The 23969-nt window shown below is 42.7% G+C and overlaps 1 protein-coding gene and 1 long non-coding RNA gene across 3 annotated transcripts; one reads left to right on the top strand and one right to left on the bottom strand.

Moving 5' to 3' along the window:
* The first annotated feature begins 332 nt into the window (after nt 1-332).
* LOC109528504 (uncharacterized) lies at nt 333-3765 on the top strand. Its single transcript, XR_002170692.1, has 2 exons — nt 333-566; nt 3259-3765. It is a non-coding gene; the product is annotated as an uncharacterized LOC109528504 (long non-coding RNA).
* Nucleotides 3254-22175, bottom strand: vwa5b1 (von Willebrand factor A domain containing 5B1). 2 transcript variants are annotated; one of them, XM_019891184.1, is made up of 22 exons: nt 21926-22175; nt 19244-19386; nt 18994-19155; nt 18209-18428; nt 17853-18007; nt 17017-17148; nt 15536-15660; nt 14905-15081; nt 14082-14192; nt 12119-12321; nt 11311-11425; nt 10519-10704; nt 9571-9763; nt 9236-9432; nt 8864-9056; nt 8160-8453; nt 7753-7890; nt 6296-6418; nt 5918-5989; nt 5240-5309; nt 4830-4953; nt 3254-4425 (listed from the first exon to the last, which is right to left on the bottom strand). In XM_019891184.1, the coding sequence occupies exons 2-22, from the start codon at nt 19380-19382 to the stop codon at nt 3883-3885; spliced, it is 3672 nt and encodes a 1223-aa protein (XP_019746743.1). In that variant the 5' UTR covers nt 19383-19386; nt 21926-22175; the 3' UTR covers nt 3254-3882. The 2 variants fall into 2 exon arrangements, with proteins under 2 accessions (XP_019746743.1, XP_019746744.1); XM_019891185.1 differs by having other exon boundaries at nt 9574-9763.
* Nucleotides 22176-23969: the final 1794 nt, after the last annotated feature.

Raw genomic sequence — 23969 nt, 5'->3', positions numbered from 1 at the left:
GACAACACCCCATGACATGAAAAGAGTTTTGCACATGTATTAGAAATCAAAATAAAAAGTAATTGATGCACCTTTGGCAGCAAGTACAAGGTCAGCGTTTCGAATGTCTCCGTTAAGCGCACTGTGATGGTGAAAAATAGATCAAGGATTGGAAATCGGCGGCCCGCGATCACACACTTGGAGTGTCACTCCATTGAATTTTGGGGGAGAAAATGTGAAAAAGGCAGGAAAGACGTAATACCAGTGTTAACCACAGGATGGCAGACAATGCTCAATGTGCATTCGCGTAGAAGCTCGTCATGGCCGCTACAAGACGGTCTCAAAATTACACAAACAACAGTGATATTTTTTTCACAGCGTTGGCAGTTGCTTTGAAGTGCATGTTGACATTTGTATCCTCCAAAAAACATGGATGTATTCAACGCTTAATAGTGTTAAAAATTAGACAAGTGGCTGGTGTGATTGACTCGCATTATTTACAGAGGGGATGCATCTGACGCCAACTTCATCGCCCCATCGTTTTGCTGACATTGACGTTGCGCATCCCGAAATGCAGCGCACCAAAAGTAAACGACATTTTAACAGGAGAGAACACGCCAAATCAGACTTTCCCCATACGCTTAAGAACAGTCATAGTACCGGTACATTTTCGTCTTGTCAATGTCGAATTTGAGTGGGAGGTGCGCATGCGTGAAAACCGAGTACGCGCTCCATCGCGCAGATGCTCGGAAGTAGTTGCACAGCTGTTGACTTGCTTCCGCTGCCCTAGCAACAAACGCGAGGTAGTTTGGAAACTTACACCGGACCTGAGAGATGACTATGTATTTGTATTTTTGAACCGTATTTGTGTGTGTGTGTTTTTTTTAATTAGTTTTTTGTTTTTTGTCCTCCAATTTAATACCTATTAATTGCAAGTCACTTTACAGTGGTCTTATGTTTCGGCAGAGGGGAAAATAAGACAAAAAAGTAAAGTAAGACTAGTTGTTGTACAGTCTGTACAAATATTTTTTGTGAACTCATTTTATTACATGCACCTGTAACGGCAGTGTAAGCATCAGTACAACTGACAATATTCATTTTCAAAGGCACACATAGCAAGTTACATAAAAATAGACCTCTTCACCATAACAGCGGCACTAGTTACTGCAACTACATCACAAAATAAATAGTACAGTACTACAGTTCATGACACTGTACTAACACTTCGCAAGGCTTGTCAAAAAACACTTGTAATTTTAACATCACCGGGGCAACACAGATTAGCCGCCCATTCTCATGCAAGGCAAGTGATGCAATCAGCTACAGACAAGGTGAATGGATACCTGAGTAAAGCAGCACGATGACGCAGAGGGAACAAAACTACTGGTGAAAGATGCCCGTAAGTACCCCAAAGGAATCAAGAAATGTCGGGAGGGGGCGGGTAGGGGAGTGAATAAGGGACATTGAATGCGCAATCATATTTGCAATAGAGGCACTTGTGGTAATACTGTGTGTTAAGAAATAAATGCTGCAGATATTTTCAACTCCGAGTCAGTTTCTCCGCAACATCCTCATTTTTGGGCCACAAGCAAAGTAAAATTTTAAATAAACTGTCATCTAATAAATTCAACACTTGCGCCAACTTTTAGTTGTAGAACACATTTTAAATTCATTAACCAATTAATTTCTTTTTCCATTTTCACATCATTGTCAGAAATATTCAGACAACTGAAAAAATACTCTAAGGTCATTTACACAGAGAAAGAGTATTTTTCTGATTGCATGGATATTTTGTTGCAAACAATATAGATACTGTATTATAATAAATAATTCACTTGTAAACATTAAGAACATTATGCTTTAGGTCATGTGTGATTAATAAAATCTGTCTGTTTGTTCAATATATATTTAGCTAGTTAGTTCATTCGTGGCATTATTGTGGGGGCGGGGGGGGGGGGGAAGACATATTAAGGTTCATTTTAGTTTTCCTGGGTGGAGTAGGTCCCAGATTTCTATGTCGTGCTATTCTACGACTTGTACAATATAGATTAACAGTTCAATTTTTTTTATTATTAACAAAAACAGTCCTATGGAGTTTTTCACACTGTTGAGGCCTTTTGTTTTTCTTATGAGTAAAAATGGCTACTAACATTGAAGTTTGTTCTTTGCCTTGGCTTGTTTTGCTACATGAATAATTGTAAACATTTACAGTCAATCATATTTCTTGGTTAGGTTACAAACATAACACTGTTTGCTCAACAAAGAACATGCTCCTTCAATATGTTTACATGGTGTTCATGAACTTTTGGAACTGGACTTTTAAGCTACACGGAAGCATGATTGAAATTGTACAAAAAAAGAAGCTAAAGCACTTGTAAAATTACACTGATTTTAATCAGAGAGGGCTTCATGCGACCCTAAATGTTTTTTTGTTTGTTTTATTCTGGTTTCAAAAATGTCTTTCCTTTTTTTCTAGCACATCAGGTTGTTGACATTTAATTTTTTGGTTTTTAAGTTTGACCTATTAAAGCATGTGCAATATGGATTTTAACATGCATTGTAATTTATAGCTATGATGTTTCAGGAAGAAAATGTACCTGTTGCTGAACCTTACCCTTAATTCATAATTCTTATCACATATATTCCATATTATATGATTGTTATTCTATTTTTATTATTTTGATGAAAGCCTGATGTGGTAGTGAAAAAACAAGGGCATATTTGGAGTTGGTGCAAAAAAAAAATCCATCTCAAAAATGTAGTTCTCTCATAAAAAAAATAAATAAATAAATAAAGAGTAGACGTTGATCATTCTTATTTAAATGTCAAAAAATAGATTGTTTTGAAAATTCTAAAACACAGGACAGCAACACTTTTTTTTTCATCTGAAGACGGATTATTTGGTAGTGCAGCGCTTTAGATCCTTCAGATGTGGGATGAGAACATGCACATCTGCAAGTGTTCATGCTCACGTAGATTACAGGCAAGACAACAATAGTCAACCACAGCGCTGTTGTTGTGTTTACATGTCCATCCAAGCGCACGTTTACTACATCACTAACATGTATAGGTGACTTGCGTTACTTCCAAACAACAAAAGAGAACAAGTGATTGGTGGTCATGCATGTTGTTTCTTCTGAAAGGGATGTTCCCACCTACTGGTATGGCATGCATATTACAGTTTGTGTTTGTCTTTTTTTTTTTTTTTTTGCACGTCTGCGCAAATTGATATTTAAAAATTTTTTTTTGTCTTTTTTGTCTTTTTTTTTTTTTTTCCAGCTGACTCCACGCAAAAGACCGACTGCACCCTTTACTGGACACCAGTCAGTCATAGGGCACATATATAGAGACGAAAAAAAATCCAGATTCACATGCACACCATCTTTGCGTGGGAACTGAAATCACACTGCCTGCACTGCATTCAGGCAATTGTACCACCACACCAGCAGTGAAATGTAGTTCAAACTTTTAAATATAAATGTGGTGCATGTTTGCAGCAGATGTGTACAACAAAATAATTATTTGTAGGAGTCAAGAGATTCTTGGGTCGTCTGTGGCATAGTAGGTCAACAAGAGGTTAACGTCTCGAGTAGGATATGATAAGGAGGCTAAGCGCTACCGATGGTAGCCTACAGTCGTTTTGTTCTGCACATTCTGCATGTGTACTTTTTCATCTGCAAGCACTTTAAATAAATGTCTCAGTGGAGCAAGACTGTGCATGTAAACGTTCTGACTCTGATATGTTTGTAGGATGCACACACACACACACACACACACACACACACACACACACACACACACACACACACACACACACACACACACACACAGAAAAAAGTGCATGCACATTGCTCACAACACTGACGGACCTCAGAGAGACAAGCGTAGGCAGGTGCAGTAGCATCACACACTGTTGGGGTTATAACAAAGCATGTTCAGCTGCAGGTTGTCATCCCAGTGTCTGAGGATGATGAAGAGCTGGTTGGCCGCCGCCTTGACCGATGCCACATCTCGGCCCTCCGGGATGTCCTGGCCGCTGAGCCACATGCTAGCCTTCGCGGCCACCAGCTCCCACTCGATGAAGTAGCTAGCGGAGCTGTGCTCCAGCCAAGCCAGGGCTACCGCCGTTGCCCACACCAGGCTCTCCGGGTCCAGCATCCTCCTTTGCGCACCGCTAGGAGAGCTTGTCACCGGAGCGCCCGGTTCGTTGTCCGCCTGGTATCTGGCGGACGGGAGAGGATCTTTCGTACCTGTTTGTTGGTCGCATGATCCTGAATCGTCTTCGGCGCTCTCTGCGCGCCGGCTGCTCGAGTGGGACAGGTGTCCAAGGCTGGTGCGGTGGCTGGTAAAGGGGGACGTCCACTTGAGCTTGTCCATGGGCACGTTGATGGTGTCGCACAGGGCGAGGTCGAGCGGGAAAGCGCCACACGCCAGCTGCAGCAACACCTGTGGAATATCAAATACAATGTTGTATTATTACAATTATTATTATTAGTAGTAGTAGCAGTAATATTTCAGCCATGCACACGTTTCATTTGCTATGTGTGGCAATGATGTGACGTCACTTTATGAATTAAGGAGATCGAGGAGCGTCCCTGCACGCAGGACCAGATTTACTTCCGTAATCACTGCGCCAAGTGACGTCATTTCTTTCTCAACGTCGTGCTTCCTGCACACGTGGATCACATCACGGACACGTTGCATTCACATTCAAAGTCGCATTTGTTTTTGTAATGTGAACGAGAACATCAAAAGATCTGATTTAGCAGCAATACTCCGAATTGGGCATCACACCCTGCAGTTTGAACGGAGCCATAATCGCTCTCTGGTCGCATAATTCAGATCCCCACCAGAGGAATGTAGTCCTTGTTCTCGTTGTCACTCTCTCCCATGGAATCACCGGACTTGCTATGGGATCGGCTCATGAATCCTTTGGCGGCCTTTGTCAGGAGACGAGTCCTGCTGAGCGCCAACCTGGCCAAGAAGACACAGGCCTCAAGTCAACTCAGTGTTATTTAGATTGGTGCCAATTTACACCAGATGTGATCTCAAGGCACTTCACATTGGGCAGCGGGTCTAGAACCACACGCCGTAAAAGCTAACTGAATTCCACATGAGTAAGCACGATGATGAAACAGGCAAGGAAAAACTGTCACTAAGGAAGAACCTTTGAACCCAACGAAGGCTCAGTGGGAGGACAGGCAAGGTGGACAGAGGAGAGAAAGAGAGAGAGAGCTTCATGCCAGCTCCAGCCACCAACCTGGCAGAAAAAAGACTTTCCAAAGACTTCTGAGACTGGTCCGATGTCACTGATGGACTCCTTTGAGTCCCTAGGAGAGGAAGATGGGAGAGGGGGAAAAAAATGAATCGCACTGTGGACACGCACATGGCTTGATTTTGCCTGCAGTATTTGCACGTTTGCTCCCGCTGAGACTTGGGAAACATATTCATCCATTGTTTTTGTAGAAGCTCTGAGAAAGCCTTTAATATTCTCCCAGGGTGCGTGTCACAGAGATCGGGGATCTTTGGGATAGATGTATCCAAATGTGTCTAAACCAGGGTTGTCATGTTGTCATTGTCTGGGATTTTTTGATTTGAGTTTTTATTTTGTTTGAACGTTTTGGGTTTTTTTTTTTAATTCAAGTAGTTTTAATTTTTTTAAAGCAGGTTTGTGAGTGTTTATTTGCTTTTATTTTTTTTATTCTAAAAATGCTTCATTTTAGTTTAGTTTTTGAACGGCTTATCTTCACTGGGGTCGCGGACGTGCTGGAGCCGATCCCAGCTGTTATTAGATGAGAGGCGGGGTACACTCCGAACTGGTTACCAGCCAATCACAAGATCTTGGCAATTTATGAGGTATTTTGTAACGGCCTGGGGTATAAAGGAACAATCGTGACACACATTTTCGATCTGAATGAAGTGGCTTTTGCGTTTGTACCTTCTGTGAAGTTATATTTCTCCCAGCTGGATGAGGACGGAGTGCTGCAGGGAGAAATGCCGTCTTCTAAGCCTGGAACAAGAAAACCCGCAAAATTGGACATGAATTTATTTGTGTTGTGTTTTTGATTCGGACATTATCATCACCGCAGAGTATACACCAGTTGTTTTTAATGATATGTAACATAAAAGCCAAACAATTCTGGATTGCAATAATAAGGTGATCTTGACATTTCATCTATCAGAAAAAAAATAATGGGATACCATTTTTGGTCCTCTTACGAATGCACAAAATGTGCCTCCTTCGTTTGATCACAACAGTCATCTACTAACATGCAATTAAAGAAGCCTTGTGGCTCCTAGAGAGAAAGTAGCATACTGTTAGACATGTCTTCAGTTTCTTCCGACACACCACCAGACTGAGAGCGGCCCAGGCCAATGGAGTAAGCTTGGCTCTTTCTGCTTCCTGAACTGGAGCGTGAGCTTCTTTTTAAACCGTCACCTGAATACGAGAAAGATAGTAATGGCAGCATGTCAATTGCTGTGTCACCCTGAAAGAGACATAAATTTAAATAATAAAAATGAAAATACATTATTACAACAAAAATATATGTCTATCTGTTTTTTAGATGAGCAGGGAAAATAGTACATCAGCAATTGATGAGTAAAATGTATTTGTTTGTCTCTGGCGTCTCAAACGATGATGTAACTTCCAGTTTTGGCGCACGGAACAATGCCAATTGACTCGTTAAAAGTGAAACGAGCAGTCCGTCCTTGTGCAAGGTCTTCCGCAGCGTATATCTATATTTGTCTTCCTGTTCAGCTTGGTGAACTCACTTTAACGTATTTTGAGAGGAGAACTTGGAGCCTGGGCTGCGTAGAGAAAAACTGCTGTGCCCCAGCTGGAGTAACTTTGTATTTAGTTCTACCTTAAATAACAAATGAAATGCCTTTCTTAAATTGAATGTCACGTAAAAATGTAGTGAAAACTCAACTTTATTAATATAGCACTAACCGCAGCTGTAACAAAGAGCTATATATTCATGATGAAAGACAATAATCAAAACAATAATAACTAAAAATATTATTTTCTAATCCGAATATAAAGTAACTCCCCACATAAAGCATAGAGGAGGTGCAGATTTCTGGTCACATGATTAAGACTTAGCTAGACCAAGGAAATTGTCTTGCACGAAACATACAATATGATGCCCCCCCCCACCCCCCTGCAAATTTAAAATATCACATCTATTGTCTCATGCAATTGAACCAACCCTGATCCTTCCCAATATACTACTGGATTAATGGCGAGCCTGGCTTTCGTTGCAATGACGACGAGTCAGATGGATCTTGCCGGGTGAGTGTCTTCATGCGCTTGATTTGGCCATTTAAGCAGCAAATGTTCGCTGCATACGACTACTTGCTTCTCCTTGTGGAAGCGCGGCCCAGAGCGTGAGCAACCACAACCCTAACCCAGAAGCCAATCACTTCATTGGGCGTATGTGGCGAATGGGCACATCTCCAAACTCAACAACTTAGCCAGATGATTGAGTGTGTGCTGCTTATCAGAAACTAACGCTGGCAACAGTTAGCTCATGTTAATCTGTGCTGAAACTGCAGCTCCACTTTCCTTTTGACTTTGACATGATAGTGCTTCAGCCGCTACTTGAAACTGGCTCTTTTCTTGTGGAACTTTGCCCAGCCTAGCCTCGGGTCATCACTGTCAGGGTGGTTATTATATTCATTAGCCCCAATGTTACATAACGCATGAAGAGAGCAGGATAAAACACTTGTCATAGCGTGGGTGAATACCAGACAATGAAAAATATAACTCACCGAGTTTGATATAGTCAATGCATGTCTGCAGATATTCATTTGTGTCCAGATCGACGGGAACAAACACAGTGTATTTGCTCAGTATGTTGCACGCTTTGCTGGTGTGAATGGCGTAAACGTGGTACTTCCTGCCAGAGCCTGTGAAGCCACATAAGAATATGCTGCATTATATCACGTTTCATTTCTACCAGTCTGTGTGGTATTCAGTGCCATCTACTTTGCTGTTATCGTTTACACGGTTCACTCCTCACTTATGTAACAATTACCCATTGCGTGAGAGGAAAAATACTCCTGGACACTGAGCAATAATGTTTATCCAATTTTTAGCAAGATCTTTCAGCCTACATAATGTAAATGTCAGAATTTGACGTGTCTTCATGTGAGTCATTCATGGAACTTGGCCTCACCGTGCTCAATGTCGCATTCCCTCTCTGCCATGTGCTCAAAGTCGTGTATGATGGAGCGTGCGGCCAGATGGTGGAAGGTCTCGTTCCACAGCTCCTCGTGAACCTTCTCCTCGCGTTCCCGCCCCTTCAGGAAGGGCTCGACGTCAAAGAGCACCTCCCACTGGACAGGCTTTCCGCAGAGCAGACCTGACACCACGGCTTTGCACTCCCCTCTCTGCTGGCCCGCCGAGCCCATGTCTGCGATGCGGTTCTCCTGTGGCGTTTCAGCCTGACACAGCTGGTGGCTGTATCCTTCTGCAATGAGGCAGATTGATTCCTAAAGCGGTACATGGAGATAATTTGGCCTGTTTTGAACCTGATGCCCCAAATCCGACTACATTCAGCCAAGGTCCTATTATGTGACAACTCTAAAGGTTATTCTGGAGTGGGAGGTGTGTTGCTAGGGATTTACCCAAAATGAGTTAATTTAAACCTACTTTTTTTTTTAAACAAATTGTATTATCTCATTAAAAGACAAGTTAACTGATTTATTTTAGGTATCAAGGGGCAAAGGGGCATGTGCCAAGGTACCTATTGCACATCCCCCCACACCCCTTCCGTGCACGCTTCTGCAGAACAGTCCAGTTACAATTGATTCAAATTGAAGGGGCGTTCAAATCAGAGGTTGCAATAAATGTCTCTGGACTTTGGTCGAGAGTTATCACCTGCATCTCCCGCACTTCCTGAAGATGGGCTATCTGTCGACGATCTAGAACCATCCTCTCCAGCAGTGTTCCGGACCGGGGCCAATGTCGGCATTTCTGAGCCCGCCTCACCTGACGGGTGATGCTGGAGCGGAAGGGGAACGCCTACTGGATGTTCTCTCGAAGATGCGGCACAAAGACTGATCAGCTGAAGCTGAAAATAAAACAAATGTGTTCATGAAAATGAATGATCCCAAATGAATGAACAACATATTTCAAGTTTCCACACACCACTTGAATGTACTTGTCATACAATGAAAAGTCCTCCAAAAATTTCAGGGGTTTAAGTGCCGGCTTACTCAATATTCTCCTTACAGTCTATGTGTGTTTTACCTGGTAGTCTCTCTTCCACTGGGCCTCATGCTCCGGACTCATGTATCCAATCAGCTCCTGGACTTTGGCTCGCCTAAGAGGATTCTTTGGCATGACGGAACTGGGATCACTGGATGTGTACTTCTTAGCTGGAACGTGCTCAGTTATCTGGTTGGTGCTGTACGCTCGCCTTCGTGCTGACGTCTGACCCTCCAACGCTGACAATGGACCAGGCAGGACAAGGAAGACGGTCGAGTGAAAACACATCATGAATTGGCCTGTAATACCGGAATCTTGGCTCCCTTAGAAAATGAGTTTAGACTATGGACAGAAAGTGAGCTTACTGAGGTTCTTACCACCGTTATTTTCCACAGCGGCATTCATCATGGATTCCTGGTTCGAGTCATCATGGAGAACCTCGCTCGGTGTTTCTCTGTAAGATTCCTGATCATCAGCAGAGGTCTTCAGCGGGTCCTCTTCTTGGGAGTGATAAAAGACGGAGCTGCCAGAGCCAACGGAGCGCATCATGCTGTATCGTCGTCTTTTGTCCTGTTGACCGTGACACAAATGTGTTGAGGAGCCATTCTTCTTTGATTGGTTAAAGAAGATAAAGAGGGTTCGACACTTCCACACATCCCAAAAAACGACAACCGTAATATGTTCTGAAAATTCTATACAGACGACAGCAACCAGCCACAACATCACGACCACTTACAGTATCTCACAAAAATGAGTACATCCCCCACATTTGTAAACGTGATATTCTATCTTTTCAAAGGGCAACGCTATAGAAATAACACTTTGCCGCCAGTGTTCTATATGAACTTTTTTGATCACCGACTAATGTGGCTTGTGACTTTCAAAATTTTCCAGGGAGTCTCGTTTTGTTTTGTTTTATTTTGTTTTTTAACAATCTGTTGCCACAAGCCATTACCATCAACATACTGCTCATTCCCCAGTTGCTATGTTTGGTCGATAACCTTTTCAAAACCCAGGGCTATTATCAGCACGTGTATGTAAATGTTGCCACCCATTCAGACCACACGAGTAAAAAGCTTCAAATTTCACCCAACAATCTCATGAGGAAAAACCTGTTGCTTAAATGCTCTTTTTTAAAATGAGAAATTAAAACAAAAACAGGACAAAAGTCTTGAATTCACTGCCAATTCCATCTATCCATGAGCTGAACCGCTTTTTCCTCATGAGGGTCTCAGGCCCCCTGCAATGCTATCACTTGAATTGCAAAGGAGGAACTGGAATTTTTTTACTCGGACCATTCCCATGACCCAAAACATCATACTTACAGATTTGGGGTTGGCGTGGTATCGGGTGGCATCGCAAACCACGGCGTACCCAATGAGACTGTCCCCAGGATACAGGAAGGCGTTGCCCACTGGTGAAAGGAGGACCTCTTTGGTCTCAGGAAAGAGCCAATCGATGGAAATGTCACTGAGGACCGGACACATGGTCTTCTTCAGAGTCTTTATCATCTGCAACGCATATAATGTTGTTCGAGAGCAGGGAAAAAGAAAATTGCTGCCTTTCTTCCAGTTATTTACTGGAAGCAGGCCAAAATTCTTGACAACAACCCTTGTGATACTACTTTTTTTTTTTCTCACAAGAATGTAAACCAGACGTTGTCAGGACATTGAATTGTGGACTGTTTGGCTTTTCTTTGTCTCTCATCCGTCCTTTCATCTATTCCCAAAAGTCTCACTGAATTTGCCTCCAGCAAATAACAAACACAGTCTCTTCCAAATGAATGGAATCTTAATGAGAGAGTTTCCTCCCACCAGCTCTTTTTGATGGCGGTAGGCGTCTCTGCAAGGTATCTTAACAACTGTATTTTGCATTCCAACAGAATGAGCTCTCATCATGGCCTGTCTTCAAGTTGGAGCATAAATACTTGAGTTTTCCAACCAACTCGGGCTGGTGAAGTCCTATCCCAAGGCTCGATGCATCAACTGATGAATATTCAGAGGTGAGAGAGAAGATAGTATTGTACTAGTACCGATAGTAAGTTCTGCATCATTAAGATGGGTGATAGATTCATGGGACATTGGAACTGTGACGACTGGGAAAAGGACCGGACCTACCCTTGGTTGGAGCCTCTCGCCTTCGGCCAGGAACTCAGCTGTTCCTCTGGACACTGCTGCAAGTTCACGCACCATCCTTCTGCAAGCATTCTGCCCGATGCCGAACGTAAAGCATCTGTGCCGACATAACTTACGCATGAATGGTGAGAGATGCTGCCGTCAAACATTACATATAACAATCCCCAGATTGTTTCTCAAATAGGTCCCTTTATGGCTCTGTGCAGTCTTGGCAAATTATTCAGACCAAATAGAAAGCTGAGTCAGTGATATGATCTTCTGGTGATGCCACATAACAATCATTGCTGTGATCGTCTTTCAGAAAAAGTTCCGTGTTTTGTAACAAACCATCAAAACATCCAGGAGATGAGCTTAAAAACAGGCCAAATAAAACGTAAATGTCACAGGGTAGAAAGAGAGATTGAGCGACATCTGAACTGGCAGGCTTTGCGTGCGTGACCATTTTGGGGCAGTCGTTCAATAACAACGAGGAGACAAAGGCATTTAAGTAGGCCTAATCCATTTCTGCAGAGACTCCACACAAGGATTTTGAGACTTACAGCCGAGCAGGAAAACAAGATGATTTCCCACAGTGCTCTGAATCTATTTTGCCTTTGACGTCTTATTAGTCAGACGTTATTTCGGTTCCATATGTTCACAGATTGCATTTTGATGAGATGTAAGCTCCAGCAATGAGTAGCCATTGCAATTAAACCCTGCCAATCCTTCAAAGGCTTCTCCATGGGGCCAAGAGAGCATCGTGAGCATGCACTGTGAAACATAAGACGACGCATACACGTAGTGAACCTACCTGATGTAGCGCGCATGACTGCGCACCAGCTCGATGACTTGGCCTGTGTTGCTCACCGCACCGTCGGTCAGCAGAAAAAGCAAACGGGGGTGTCCGGGAAACATTGGCTGTCTCAGAATCCATTTGAGGGGCGCCAGGATGTTTGTACCCCCCATGTCGGCTCGGATCTTACGAACGTACTCGCAAGCCAGGGCTAGTGCTTCCTGGATCGGGGGCGGGGGGACATCAAACCAACATTTAGTGTCCCAGCGGGGAGAATTCCAATTTACACTAACAAGCAGCAAAGTAAATGAGTGGTTAGCATGATTGCCTCACAGCCAGAAGGTACTGGGATCAGATCTGTAGTCATGTGGAACTTGTCTGTTCTCCTTATTTGTGTGGCTTCACTCTAGGTACTCAGACTTCTTCCAAAGGCAAAAAAAAAAAATGCATGTTATGTTTGTTGAAAATTCAGTCCTGTGGCGTATTGTGGCGTTTACCGTGTTTGGTTTTGATAAACGTGTGTGTTGCGTTCTAATATGCGAAGATCACTGAAAACGCTACCAAGAGGAAAATAAAAGAAAATATCATTTTTATCCAGCTTATTTCTCCTGATACCCCACTTCAGCTCTTGAGTAATATGTCTGCTTTTGGTTCAGTCCAATAACAATTCTAAAAAGCTCCCCATTGCCCTCATCACGGAAACTGACTGGTCTGAAATATGAAGCCGAGTTGATATTACAGAGCCACAAAAAAGATCGATTAAGCAGTCCTGCAGAGGTTGACAAATGTGTTGTGACTTCCAGGATCCACTTTCACTTTGCATTTTATTTTCAGAAACTTTTTTTTTTTTTTCATGCAACGGCACTATGCTGTGAACCTCAAACAGCGCTTGAGGCCTCAAACATGGTATCCCCTTCTGTCATTTTTACAAATTTGCGACTGGGTTTGCAAGTCGATAGTTGAAGGGCCGTAATTTACAAACACCCCCACGAGGTAGAGCAATTGAGAAACACACAAAAGAGGCACAACACCCATGGCCAACCATTCAACATACTACAGTATATGTTTACCTTACAGAGTAAAAAAAAGAGCAGCTACCGCATGTCATGACCTGTCATTTGTCTGCATGACAATGTCCAAAATTCACTCTACAAGGACTCCACTTCGAATTTGAGGAAGCACATCACTGTTTTCCATGTCTTGGCGAAACTCATCCTGATGAGCCTGATGTGTTTCACGAGAGTACATAAATTATTTGTGAGGGTGTGGGGGTATATGAGGGGTGTTTATGTGCGGGGAAACATTTTTGACAAACATTGAATGACAAAATAAATACATAATAAATCATATAAATAATTCCATAACATACATCCATTCATCCATTTTCTAATCCGCTGATCCTCATGAGGGTCGCGTGTGCATGCTGAAGCCTATCCCAGCTGTCTTCGGGCAACAAGTGGGGTACACCCTGAATTGGTTGCCAGTCAATCACAGGGCACACATAGACGAACAACCATTCACACTCACATTCACACCTAGCGACAATTTGGTGTGCTCCATTAACCTGCCATGCATGTTTTGGAGATGAGGGAGGTAACCGGCGTACCCGCAAAAGACACACGCAGGCATGGGGAGAACATGCAAACTCCACACAGGAAGGCCGGAGCCGGAATTGGACCCAGCACCTCTGCACTGTGAGGCGGATGTGCTAACCAGTCGCCCACCGTGCCACCCTAATTCCACAACATGAGGCTTCAAAATCATGCGCAATCAAGTCATTCTGTCTGCTTTCAAACATTGGAAGCATATGTGCTGAATGTACTGAAACAACACATTACTCAACTGTCAAATGCAATAATCAAAGCAAATACTTTTTACAGCACTGTACAGTATGTAGCTCATATTCAACCAGGCAGAAGCAGTGAAAACAACAACAAACACAACAAATATCACATGCAACACCGCAAGTCCTCAATAGTACCTCTTCGTAGTTCTGACTACTGGAAAAAAGAGATTTGAAGGTGGAGCCAAAGCTTATTAAGTTGAAGAGGCAGCCTGGGATGAGACTCTTGAGAATGACCACCATTGCATCCTGGGACAGAGTGACACCTCAAATGTGTGAGCAGCATGTCGAAAAGGCTGTGGAAGTAACTACCTCAGACAAAACCGAGCTCTTGTGCCGACCAAAAGGGTTGCGAACACTTCCGGTGCTGCAGCAAGCAACCTGCTCATCTTAAGAGAAGAAAATAGGCGACGGTGAAATCTAACCTGCTCCTTGACCTCTCGCCACCGGTAACTTATGTTGTCATAGTTACCTAGAAAGAGTCACTTAGTTACCTAACTGATTTTTTGACTCTAAAAGTGACTTAGTTGAGTTACTGATGGCTTAATTTTAAAACTAATTTTCTTTATTAGTTACATTCAACAGATGCCGATAACCTTGCTTCACATTAAATTGGCAGCCATTTAATTGAAAATAACAGTGACATTTAGCAATGAAGTTGATCTTCTAAACATATAAATACACCTTTTTTTGACTTAACAGAAGTCATGATTTTGGTTTGGAAAAAATGAGTCTTTGTGGATTTCACTTAACGCAGGTATGTATTTTAAGGCAGTCTGTTTTCGCCTGACATATTTAACCATTAATATTGTCATGGCAAACCTATTTATAATGTACATAGTGTATAAACGTTAAATGTGGGGACCTCACATAGTCACGCAGCTTAATGGGTTTTATGAACTGGCCTCAGCTCCTTCTCGTGCATGACATAACAATATAATAATTCCAGGGAGCGAAGTACCTTCACGCGGGTGATGTTGACACCGCTCATGCTGCCGCTGCGATCAATGAGGAAGATGAACTCTCCGTGCACCTTCCTTAAGTCGGCGTTGACAGGCTTGAGGTTGGGACAGAAGTTGAGCATGACCACAGGGTTGTGGAGGATGTCCTTGTGCAGACGCCTGTGGATGGCCTCCACCTATGGAACAGAGAGGAGACGTAATGAGTGATGAGCTTCAATGGCAGTGGTGGACGTGACAGGCAAATTCCAGGCCGAGTGCGGGGATGGATCCATTGCTGAGTTCCCATGGAAACGCAATTTGATTACATTAGAGTGTGTAGGGACAAATGACCGCACAGGCGAAAGCTCTTAAGAACAATTTTGCCTTTGCGATGCCTACACACATGCTCTTGCAAAAGCAATTGACAAGATGATTTTCACTGTAAATTTTCCGAATTTACCCAATTACAATCACAGTAGCATGATACTGACATACACCTTCAAAAAGTTTGAACAAATACTGTCTACTGTTTGCTCATGCATGTTCGTAATAGGCAGACCATCACATTGTGTTGTGCGTCAAACCACACATGCCGTGACATGGACCTCATCAGCTCAGGCACTCAGCGCAGCTGCTGAATGACACCCTTACCTTCCTCTCATTGCTGGAGTCCTTCTTTGTGGCCTTGATGAAGTCGCTGCGGCCATGGATGAACTCATCATATTCATCCTGCGTCATGTCGCCGCTCTCGATGAGCACTTGAGGCACGTGAGGTTCTGAAGGAAACCACATTGTGTCACGCTAAGTCATCTGTGTTGGAATGATTCTGATACAAAATAGCTCAGTGGTATAAAATTGTCCGAATGGTTTATTTACAGCAAGCCAGTGGCCACTTTGCATGTGCGGGAAGTGGGACAGGACTCCCACCACACAAAAAACGTGTGTAACGAGCTTTTCTCATTATCTTGTCATTATGTTGTCCTGTCCTTTCTGTGGTGTGTAATTGTTTGACCTTGTCCTTTCTCAGCTATGCCCTCTGGGCCCAGGGCGCTAATCTTTTCCTTAATGGGTTTGGGCGCACAAATGTTTGTGCCCTATGCCACATTTAAATCAAAAGTGGTGGTGCACTTTGCCTCTTTTTTTCATTTGTTTTTGCAAACATCAACATATGAGAAAAAAAGGAGGACAGTATCATCCCCACAGTCAAAAGTGAAAAAGAAACCAAAGTACAACACTAGACATAAAACAAGCAAAAAAAAACATCACAGATGCACATATGCACAAAAAAAAAAAATACTCAAGCATGTCAGCGCAACAACAAGAAAATTCAAAACAACAAAGTCCAGGGTAGTTCCGTTAGTCTTCATCTTGACCTATTTGTTAGGAACCTGCCATATTCACTAGAAATAAAGTCCAGTTAAATGATATCTAATTTCCCTCATTGGAGGAATAAATCAGGTTTTCATAATTATAATGGAATAATATGGAATCTCTTCAGTAATATTTATGAATTAAGGGTTAGGTCCAGCAACAGGTGGAATTTTTTTTTTCTAAAACGTCATCGCTATGAATTACAACACATGGTAAAATATAACAAGTGTTTCAAGGTCAAACGAAAAGGCAAAAAAAAAAAAAGAACTTATTTCAAAACCCTGAAGTGCTAGGCAAAAGGCAAAGACATTTTTTAAACTCAGCAGCGAAAACACCTGTCGGGACACATAAAGCCATCACAGATTAAAATGGGCTTTTGAGCACTATTATCTATCCATTCATCCATCCGTCCATCCATTCATGCACTTATCCATCTGTCTAAATTGGCAACCCCCAGCTGTGGGTCTGTTTGCCAACAAAGCCTCTATGAGACGATAGCGGATCAACAGAAAAGGTTGTTGCTTCAGGGAGACAAGCGGCCCACGGGTGCTTTTCAACAAGATGACACCAGGAGAGAAAACAACAACAAAGACCCGGCGCATCTCAACCCACGCAGTGGAATCCTCAGGTGGACTAAATGCAAGGACTTTGTTATGGCCCTCATACATTCAAAACGAAACACACAAATGCATCATTAGTGGCCTGGAGGAGGCTTGGAGTGAGCGCTAAACTATCTTGAGTGTGACCTTGTATAGACGTACCGCTAGGGTAGATGAGGATCTTAACAGGACAGTCATAAGTGTACTTGTCTGCCAGAGTGATGACCACACTGGTGGCTGAACGGGCCAAAGGGTCAGCATCGGCTCGGATGGCGTGAGACGGGCTCTCCACACCTACACAAATATCAACAATCATGTCACTTACATTTTTTTCCCTTTCGCCTTCATCTGTCTCTTGAACGTAAACATGATATCACGAGTCAGTCTAGTTGCTACCACCATAGCGGAGTTTTTGATTTTATATTTGTGTACAAATTCCTAACTCCTGAATGCAGACATGTTCACTCCAAACTCAAAAATGTTCAGAGACTTCGGAAATTTATATTTTTAGATTCAAACTTCAGTTCCGTAGTACTTTTTAATGGGTTGTTTTTTTTCATGAAATCCCATTCAAAATCCCAATCCCATTCATTTTTTTTCCACTCAATTCCGAAAAAAAGTGAGAAAGACACAGAGCATGGAAAAATTGTGCACTGTGTGTGTGTGTGTGTGTGTGTGTGTGTGTGTGTGTGTGGGTGAGAGAGAGAGAGAGAGAGAGAGAGAGAGAGAGAGAGAGAGAGAGACAGAGAGAGAGACAGAGAGAGAGAGAGAGAGAACCTGCATTTTAGGATGTTATTCTCCCAAGGATGTTTTTATTGTTTCAGTGTCAGAGTTTGAGGAAGGGTTCCTGCTTCAACAAGCCCCGGAGATGACTCGCTGAGTATAGTATAGCGCTGGCCAGATCATGTCACTTGTTATGTCACATGTTACTACTCAAAGAACATGCTCAGTCCACAGAAGAGTAAACCTGGACCAGGATTTTTTTCTCCACTTCTGACCTGCGAGGAGGTAGGGGGCTCTTATCTCCAGCTGGAAGTTGAACTGGTAGTCCATGGAGTTGATGGCCTCATCCTCCAATAGAGCCAACAAGCAAAAATGAGCGGGGGTGGAAGCACGATCGTGTGCGCTGGAGCCACATTGATATTTATCCCTCCTAAAAGAAACGAAATACTGACTGACCACACAGACAATTTTCTTCTGGAAACAGGAATTTACGACTGAACTAAATTCCCAGTTCAAGCCCACAAATACAAAGCAGAAAGGTAGAGAAAGCATAACATGATGACATTTGTTCTGGACTCGTGTTTTTAAAGAAAAGTTCTTTTCCAGTTACACCTATCTGTGCATTTCTTACATTCTGGAGAAGTTTGGGGATAAGCCCTGTTCCTCGTTGATGCTCCTTTGTACGCGGGGCGTGCACGCTGGTGGCGTGGTCACACTGATGCCGCCGCTGGGAAGAGTGGACAGCTCACAGGAAGTACTGACCAGAATTTGGACTGTCTCCAAAGGAGGAATGATCCCCAGGTTTACTACTAGCACTGTCCTCTCCAAATCCTCATCCAGAAGTATGTGTCCTGGAAGACCAACTGCATTAGTTCTTTTCTCTTTGAGTTCATTTTTTCAGATGTGTATTCTACCGGTAATTACAAAATGTATTTTGATCCTGATGCTTTTATTTTATGCGTCCACTTGACGGAATAAAATTGAGTACATTCAGCATTACATTTTTTTCATTGTAGAAGCCATTAAAAAAAAAAAAAAAGGTAAATTAGTACTACTGTATATTTTAAAGGGGGGATTGTATTAAAAAATCCTTGCAATATATCAATATTATTAAAAGTGAAGACAATTTGCAGTTTAGATGTTTTTGCAGGAAGTATGAAGTAGACATGCACAACATGATTTGCCTTAAAATGATGTGGCGAGCCATATCTGGCCTCCAGGCTTTGAGTTTGAAACCAGTGTTGTAATGCCTGTAATGTGCTTATAGTGTTTGTTCATATTAAAGGTGATAGGTTGAAGATAAGATAGATCTCGATTGATCTTTCTAGAAAACTACCTTTCCAATCCAAGCTATGCATGTACAGTAGCATAAAACAACAGAAGACACGGGAGACAGAAGAAAGATAGCAAACTCACCGACACCACTTGGCGGAGCGCCATTTGGTGTGCTGCATGAATTATGGTAACAGTCATCAATCTTGGCTTTGTCCTTGATTTGCAGCGTGATAATCTGACTGGAGATCATTGCCTCAAAGCCCACAACAATGTTTTTTTCCTCCAGTGGATAGATGAAGATACCTGCAAAGCCATCAGAGAGGAAATAGAATAATTACATCGGGCAATGATGCCTATTCAGAGGATTAAAAAAAAAAAAAAAAAAACTTACCTTCAATGGCATGATCTTCAATATTTTCATATGTCATGGAAGCGGTCATGGTCTGAGTGTAGCCCCTGACACAGGAAGTGATGTCAGAGACACTGAGCGGTAGAGCACTACGATTCTCCTTGTTGATGAGTCCGGGCATGGCACTGCCGTTAGGAGTGTTTACATGATGGAGAGAAACAATCATTACATGGCAACTTCTTATGTTCGGGCTAGGTGACAAGAGGATGCAGTGGAACCTCTGGGGTCGATCAGAATCCCTTTGGGGACGCAGGTGCACCTCTGATGTGTTTTATGGATTTTTTTATTTTCCTATTGGAAGTACGGTACTGGAAATATAAATGATAGGTTACAGGTTAAAAAGCATTCAAACGTGATGTCACTTTTCACGGGTGTAAAAATTCAATTTATCTTGTATTATTTGTTTCAACTATGGATGGACGTAATATGCTATTAACTGATGATCATGTGAAATTGATTGTGGATAAAGTCAGTGAGGCAAAATCGAGTGCCCTCATTGGTTTCATCAGCAGAGGCACAGTGGATTCAATCTGAACTAGTTTGCGGTCTTAAAAAAAGAACAACATGTCTCATCAGCTATTGACAGTTGAGCAACATCTTCTCTATCGCAACTCATTAAAACATGAGTTCAAAATATGTGGAGAGAAATTATCCTATTATCGTCAGGCTTCGTGGAATTGTATCCGCTTATTTACTCGAGACTGGTAACTAAAGTGCATAGCAGTAAAGGCATTGAATGTTGTAACCTAAAAAAAAACACTCCAAAGATACAACAAGAGAGGATAGCCAACAATCTGTTTTATGTGAGAGAGAGAAAATTATGTGCGCAAAAAGGCAGCGTTCCCAATTATGGAAATGAATCAATAAAATCCCACATGGCTCTTGCGCATGCCCCATCATTGCTCATGTTGCTTCCTGCACCTGCAATCCAGGGCGTGCACACAACAGAGCTCCATCACAGGGCTTGATGGGAACTTATGACGAAAGCCATTTCCATAGAGACGGCTCAGCTTGCTAGACCGCAGGCTGACTGAAAGTGAGCCAGCAGCCTCTTGTCTTTAAAGCCACAATAGAAGACATCTACGCAGCCGAGTCAAATCTCGCATCGACTGGATTAAAAGCACTTCTTGCGGAGGTCATCCAGATGTAAGCTATTGAGTGATTTGCTCTCATGTGTCCACTCAAAGTGATGGACATTAAACATGATTGATGATCAAACAATGCTCATATTTAACAATAAATGTGTATGCTATTTTTGGGTGCAGAAATTCCTTGCAAGTGTAAGAAATGGCTGCAAATATTTGAAGCGGTCTCTAATATTTTCTACCTCGTATACGGTAAAGTGAAACAAAGCTGCCAGGGGAGCCAGGGCCATGAATGGATGGATGGATTGTAATATGTATTATCAAAATCAACGTACTGCATACTGTTTTATGGTGTATTAAGACTTCATTCATTCAATACTCATTGAAGAAATTCACTCTTCAAAACTTTCAATCCAGCTCCTCGGAAATGTCTTCATTTTTCCCGCCCCAGAGAGAAGCTCTGCTCTTCAACAGATCATTCTTTTCCTTTTTCTAATCCTTAATTCTTTTTGAAATTGTGCATATAGCAAGCAGAACTTACTGCAAATGTCATCTTCTTTGCAAACAAGTGTGGTTTTATCATGACACACAGAGGTAGAGGTAATTCCAGACACTGAATTGCATTATCTTATATTTAGGGATATGCGCGTGTGGGGGGGGTTCTGCATTTATTCATTCAAATAGATGATGTCATCTGCCTTAATTGAGGAACGGCATCTATTAGAGCAGGGGCCACTCACTATAGCCACCACAGACATAAACGATTGCTCTTTTTTCTTCAATGTCTGGCGGCTTAGCCCTCAGTCTGTATGCCATTGTTCAATAACTATAGCGGGCTCAAAACATTGTCAATCAAATGTGAGTATGATTATCTTGGTAAAGGCTAAATAAAGCATTTGTTTATAAAACGATTGTATTGGCGTTCAATAGATTGTGCAAGTGGTCTCATGATGTGGCAGGTTGATGTATAAGCCAACTAATTGTTGGCCTATATTGATCTATATTGACCTGTAGAGGCAGTGTAACTGTTAGGATGAGTTCGAGCAGCATAATGACCAGCATTGAGATACAGACTGGCAAGAAATAACTGCCATGCACAAAAACATCAAAAAGATAACAAGCTTATAAGCAATGTGTTTTTCGATGCTCCTTCAGGGAAGTCTCTTTGCAGTCTTCTCACTTTCTGGTCTTTAGTATTTTAGTACCTGTAGACCCCCTCCTTGCTCACATGACTCACTCGCCTCCCTCAAAACCCCACAACTCTCAGGCTTTTACATCAGTATCATTACAGCACTCTAAACTCATCAGTGTCAAAACAGCACGCCGCTGCTGTGGTAACCACCACTTGAAAGGCATTTGGATGATGGCTGCAGCATCAAGAGCATCAAGATCTACGACAGACCACCTTTAATCATCTCCCTGACCTTTTCTACATTATTCTACATGAATGAAAAAGCGAGAGAGAGAGAGAGAGAGAGAGAGAGAGAGAGAGAGAGAGAGAGAGAGAGAGAGAGAGCGAGAGAGAGAGACAGCACATATACGTTCATTCAAAGCCAAATGGGGCCAGCCATAGTCTTACCTTTCATCTGTGTCAACGAGCCTGCACTGAGGAGCTCTCTGACTCACAAGTCCACTTATGATGAAAGATATCTTCCCTCCTCGCCGACCACGCTCTGTCAGCTTTGTGTTTGCGTTCCGCGAGCAACGAGGAAGAGGACTGTTGCTACAGGTGGGGGCAGAATCAAGCCAGCTTGCGAGGGAAAAAGAAGGCTGCTGCAGCACTTTACATCAAGCACAGCAACATGTGGTTCAAAAAATGCTCTCCTCCTCCTCACAGTGCTCCTGAGAGAGAGAGAGAGAGAGAGAGAGAGAGAGAGAGAGAGAGAGAGAGAGAGAGAGAGAGAGAGAGAAAAACCAAACCTGCAAAGCATCTCTCTCCTTATGCTCAAAGCATGCACAAGCCATTCATTCAGTTTTCCCTGATATGTTGTATCAATGTGAAGAGTAATCATGGGGCGTCGGGTGGGGCCATTGGATGGAGGCTAGAGGGAAACTTCTTGGTGTGGAGTGGGGTTGAGCATGAAGTTTCACTGTAATAAAAACCCGAAATCCATTCCTCTTTGGCCTGGAAGACTCAACCTACATTATTTCCCAAAATAAATTTAAATGTTGACTCGTCAGACCACAACACACTTTGCGTCAAACATCTCACTTTACTCGTAGGCTGGAGGCGCTGACGGCGTAGCTGAGGTTTTTAAATTGGAGAAAAACATGGTGGGTAGCGCTACGACATTCATCTTGTCTTCTTATTGAAAAAGTTTTTAGGTTTCTTTTTTATAAGACAATGGTCTGATTTTTTTTTTTTTTTTTTTTGAGAAGAAAAAAACTCTTCCCAAGCTGACAATTTTGTCTGTCACTTCGGCCTTTGCCTGAGCTGTCAGTGTCATGGCTTCCTTGTGATGTGTTGACGGTGCCATCTCCGTGGAAGGACGAGCATGCTCCCACATACCCAGAACGCATTGCTTTGGTGACAGCAAGAGGTTGGAGCGCAACTTAACTCATTTTAAAATTAATTTTGCTGCTGTAGACTGCAAATTTCCCCAGTGTGGGACAAATAAAGATTATCTTATCTTATCCTATCTTATCTTATGTTATCTTATCTTATCTTAAGATACAGTATGCGAGACAGTTGACAGACTGGTGATGATACGGAGCCAATCAGCTCTCGGGATAAATCCACTCGTGCTGTCATTGGTCAATGCCGGGAACCAATTTGAGCGGGCATGCACAAAGCCTATCAGTCATGTCAGCTCTTCTTTCAACATGAACCGACGCGTCGTTTCGCACTATGGGATACAGTATGCCAGTATTCTTTAAAATAAATTTTGGAGGGAAAAAAAAAACGCTAAAAACTGAAGCCGCAAAACTTGGAGCGCGACGTGGCGAGGGATCCCTGTATATTCAATTGAATAGAGGTTGAAAAGGATTTGAAAATGCCAAAAGAAAGAAAACTCCACCCATGCGCAAAGTTAGACTGACCTTTGCCCTATGCACGAACAGAGACCCTTGAAGTCTGTGGTCAAGAAATCCCTGATGTTTACCATAGGCTCTAAAAACAAAACACGGAAAAAAGGAGGACATCTGGTCAGTTTAAAGAAAGACTAGGTCAGATGGGAAAAGGTTTGCATCCCATCATCACCTCTAAGGACCCCTTTCCTCCTCTCTCAGGATGGTTTTAGTGTGTCAAATGTTGCGTGGGTGTTTGGCTGCCTTGGTGTTTTGTTATCATGTCGTTTGATGCATCTGTTTTCTTGCAAGGCTACCATGGCAATAAGAGTGTGTTTATACACTCATTTGCTATCTGGTGTGTGCGTTTGTCTGCGTGTGTGCGTGTGCATCCACCCCCAAACTGGATTAACCTGTGACCAATAAGAATCAGTACCCACCCCTCCTCCCTTACACTGCCACACATACTAATAATAACGCACACACACACACACACACACACACACACACACACACACACACACACACACACACACACACACAAACTTGTTTACCCTCTTGTGCGCATCTGACAAACACTCACTCATCCATTTTTTTTACCACTGTCCCAGCAGGCT

Source organism: Hippocampus comes, unplaced genomic scaffold, assembly GCF_001891065.2.
Source record: "Hippocampus comes isolate QL1 unplaced genomic scaffold, H_comes_QL1_v1.1 scaffold174, whole genome shotgun sequence".
Lineage (NCBI taxonomy): Eukaryota > Metazoa > Chordata > Actinopteri > Syngnathiformes > Syngnathidae > Hippocampus > Hippocampus comes.
This window is presented reverse-complemented; position numbering and strand designations above follow the sequence as displayed.

Coding starts and splice junctions, on each gene's coding strand:
- vwa5b1 (XM_019891184.1), bottom strand. CDS start 19,382: ATGCCCGGACTCATCAACAAGGAGAATCGTAGTGCTCTACCGCTCAGT. Junction 10,705..11,310: donor GCGAGAGGCTCCAACCAAGG/GTAGGTCCGGTC, acceptor TATGCGTTGCAG/ATGATAAAGACTCTGAAGAA. Junction 5,310..5,917: donor GAAATATAACTTCACAGAAG/GTACAAACGCAA, acceptor TTCCTCTCCTAG/GGACTCAAAGGAGTCCATCA.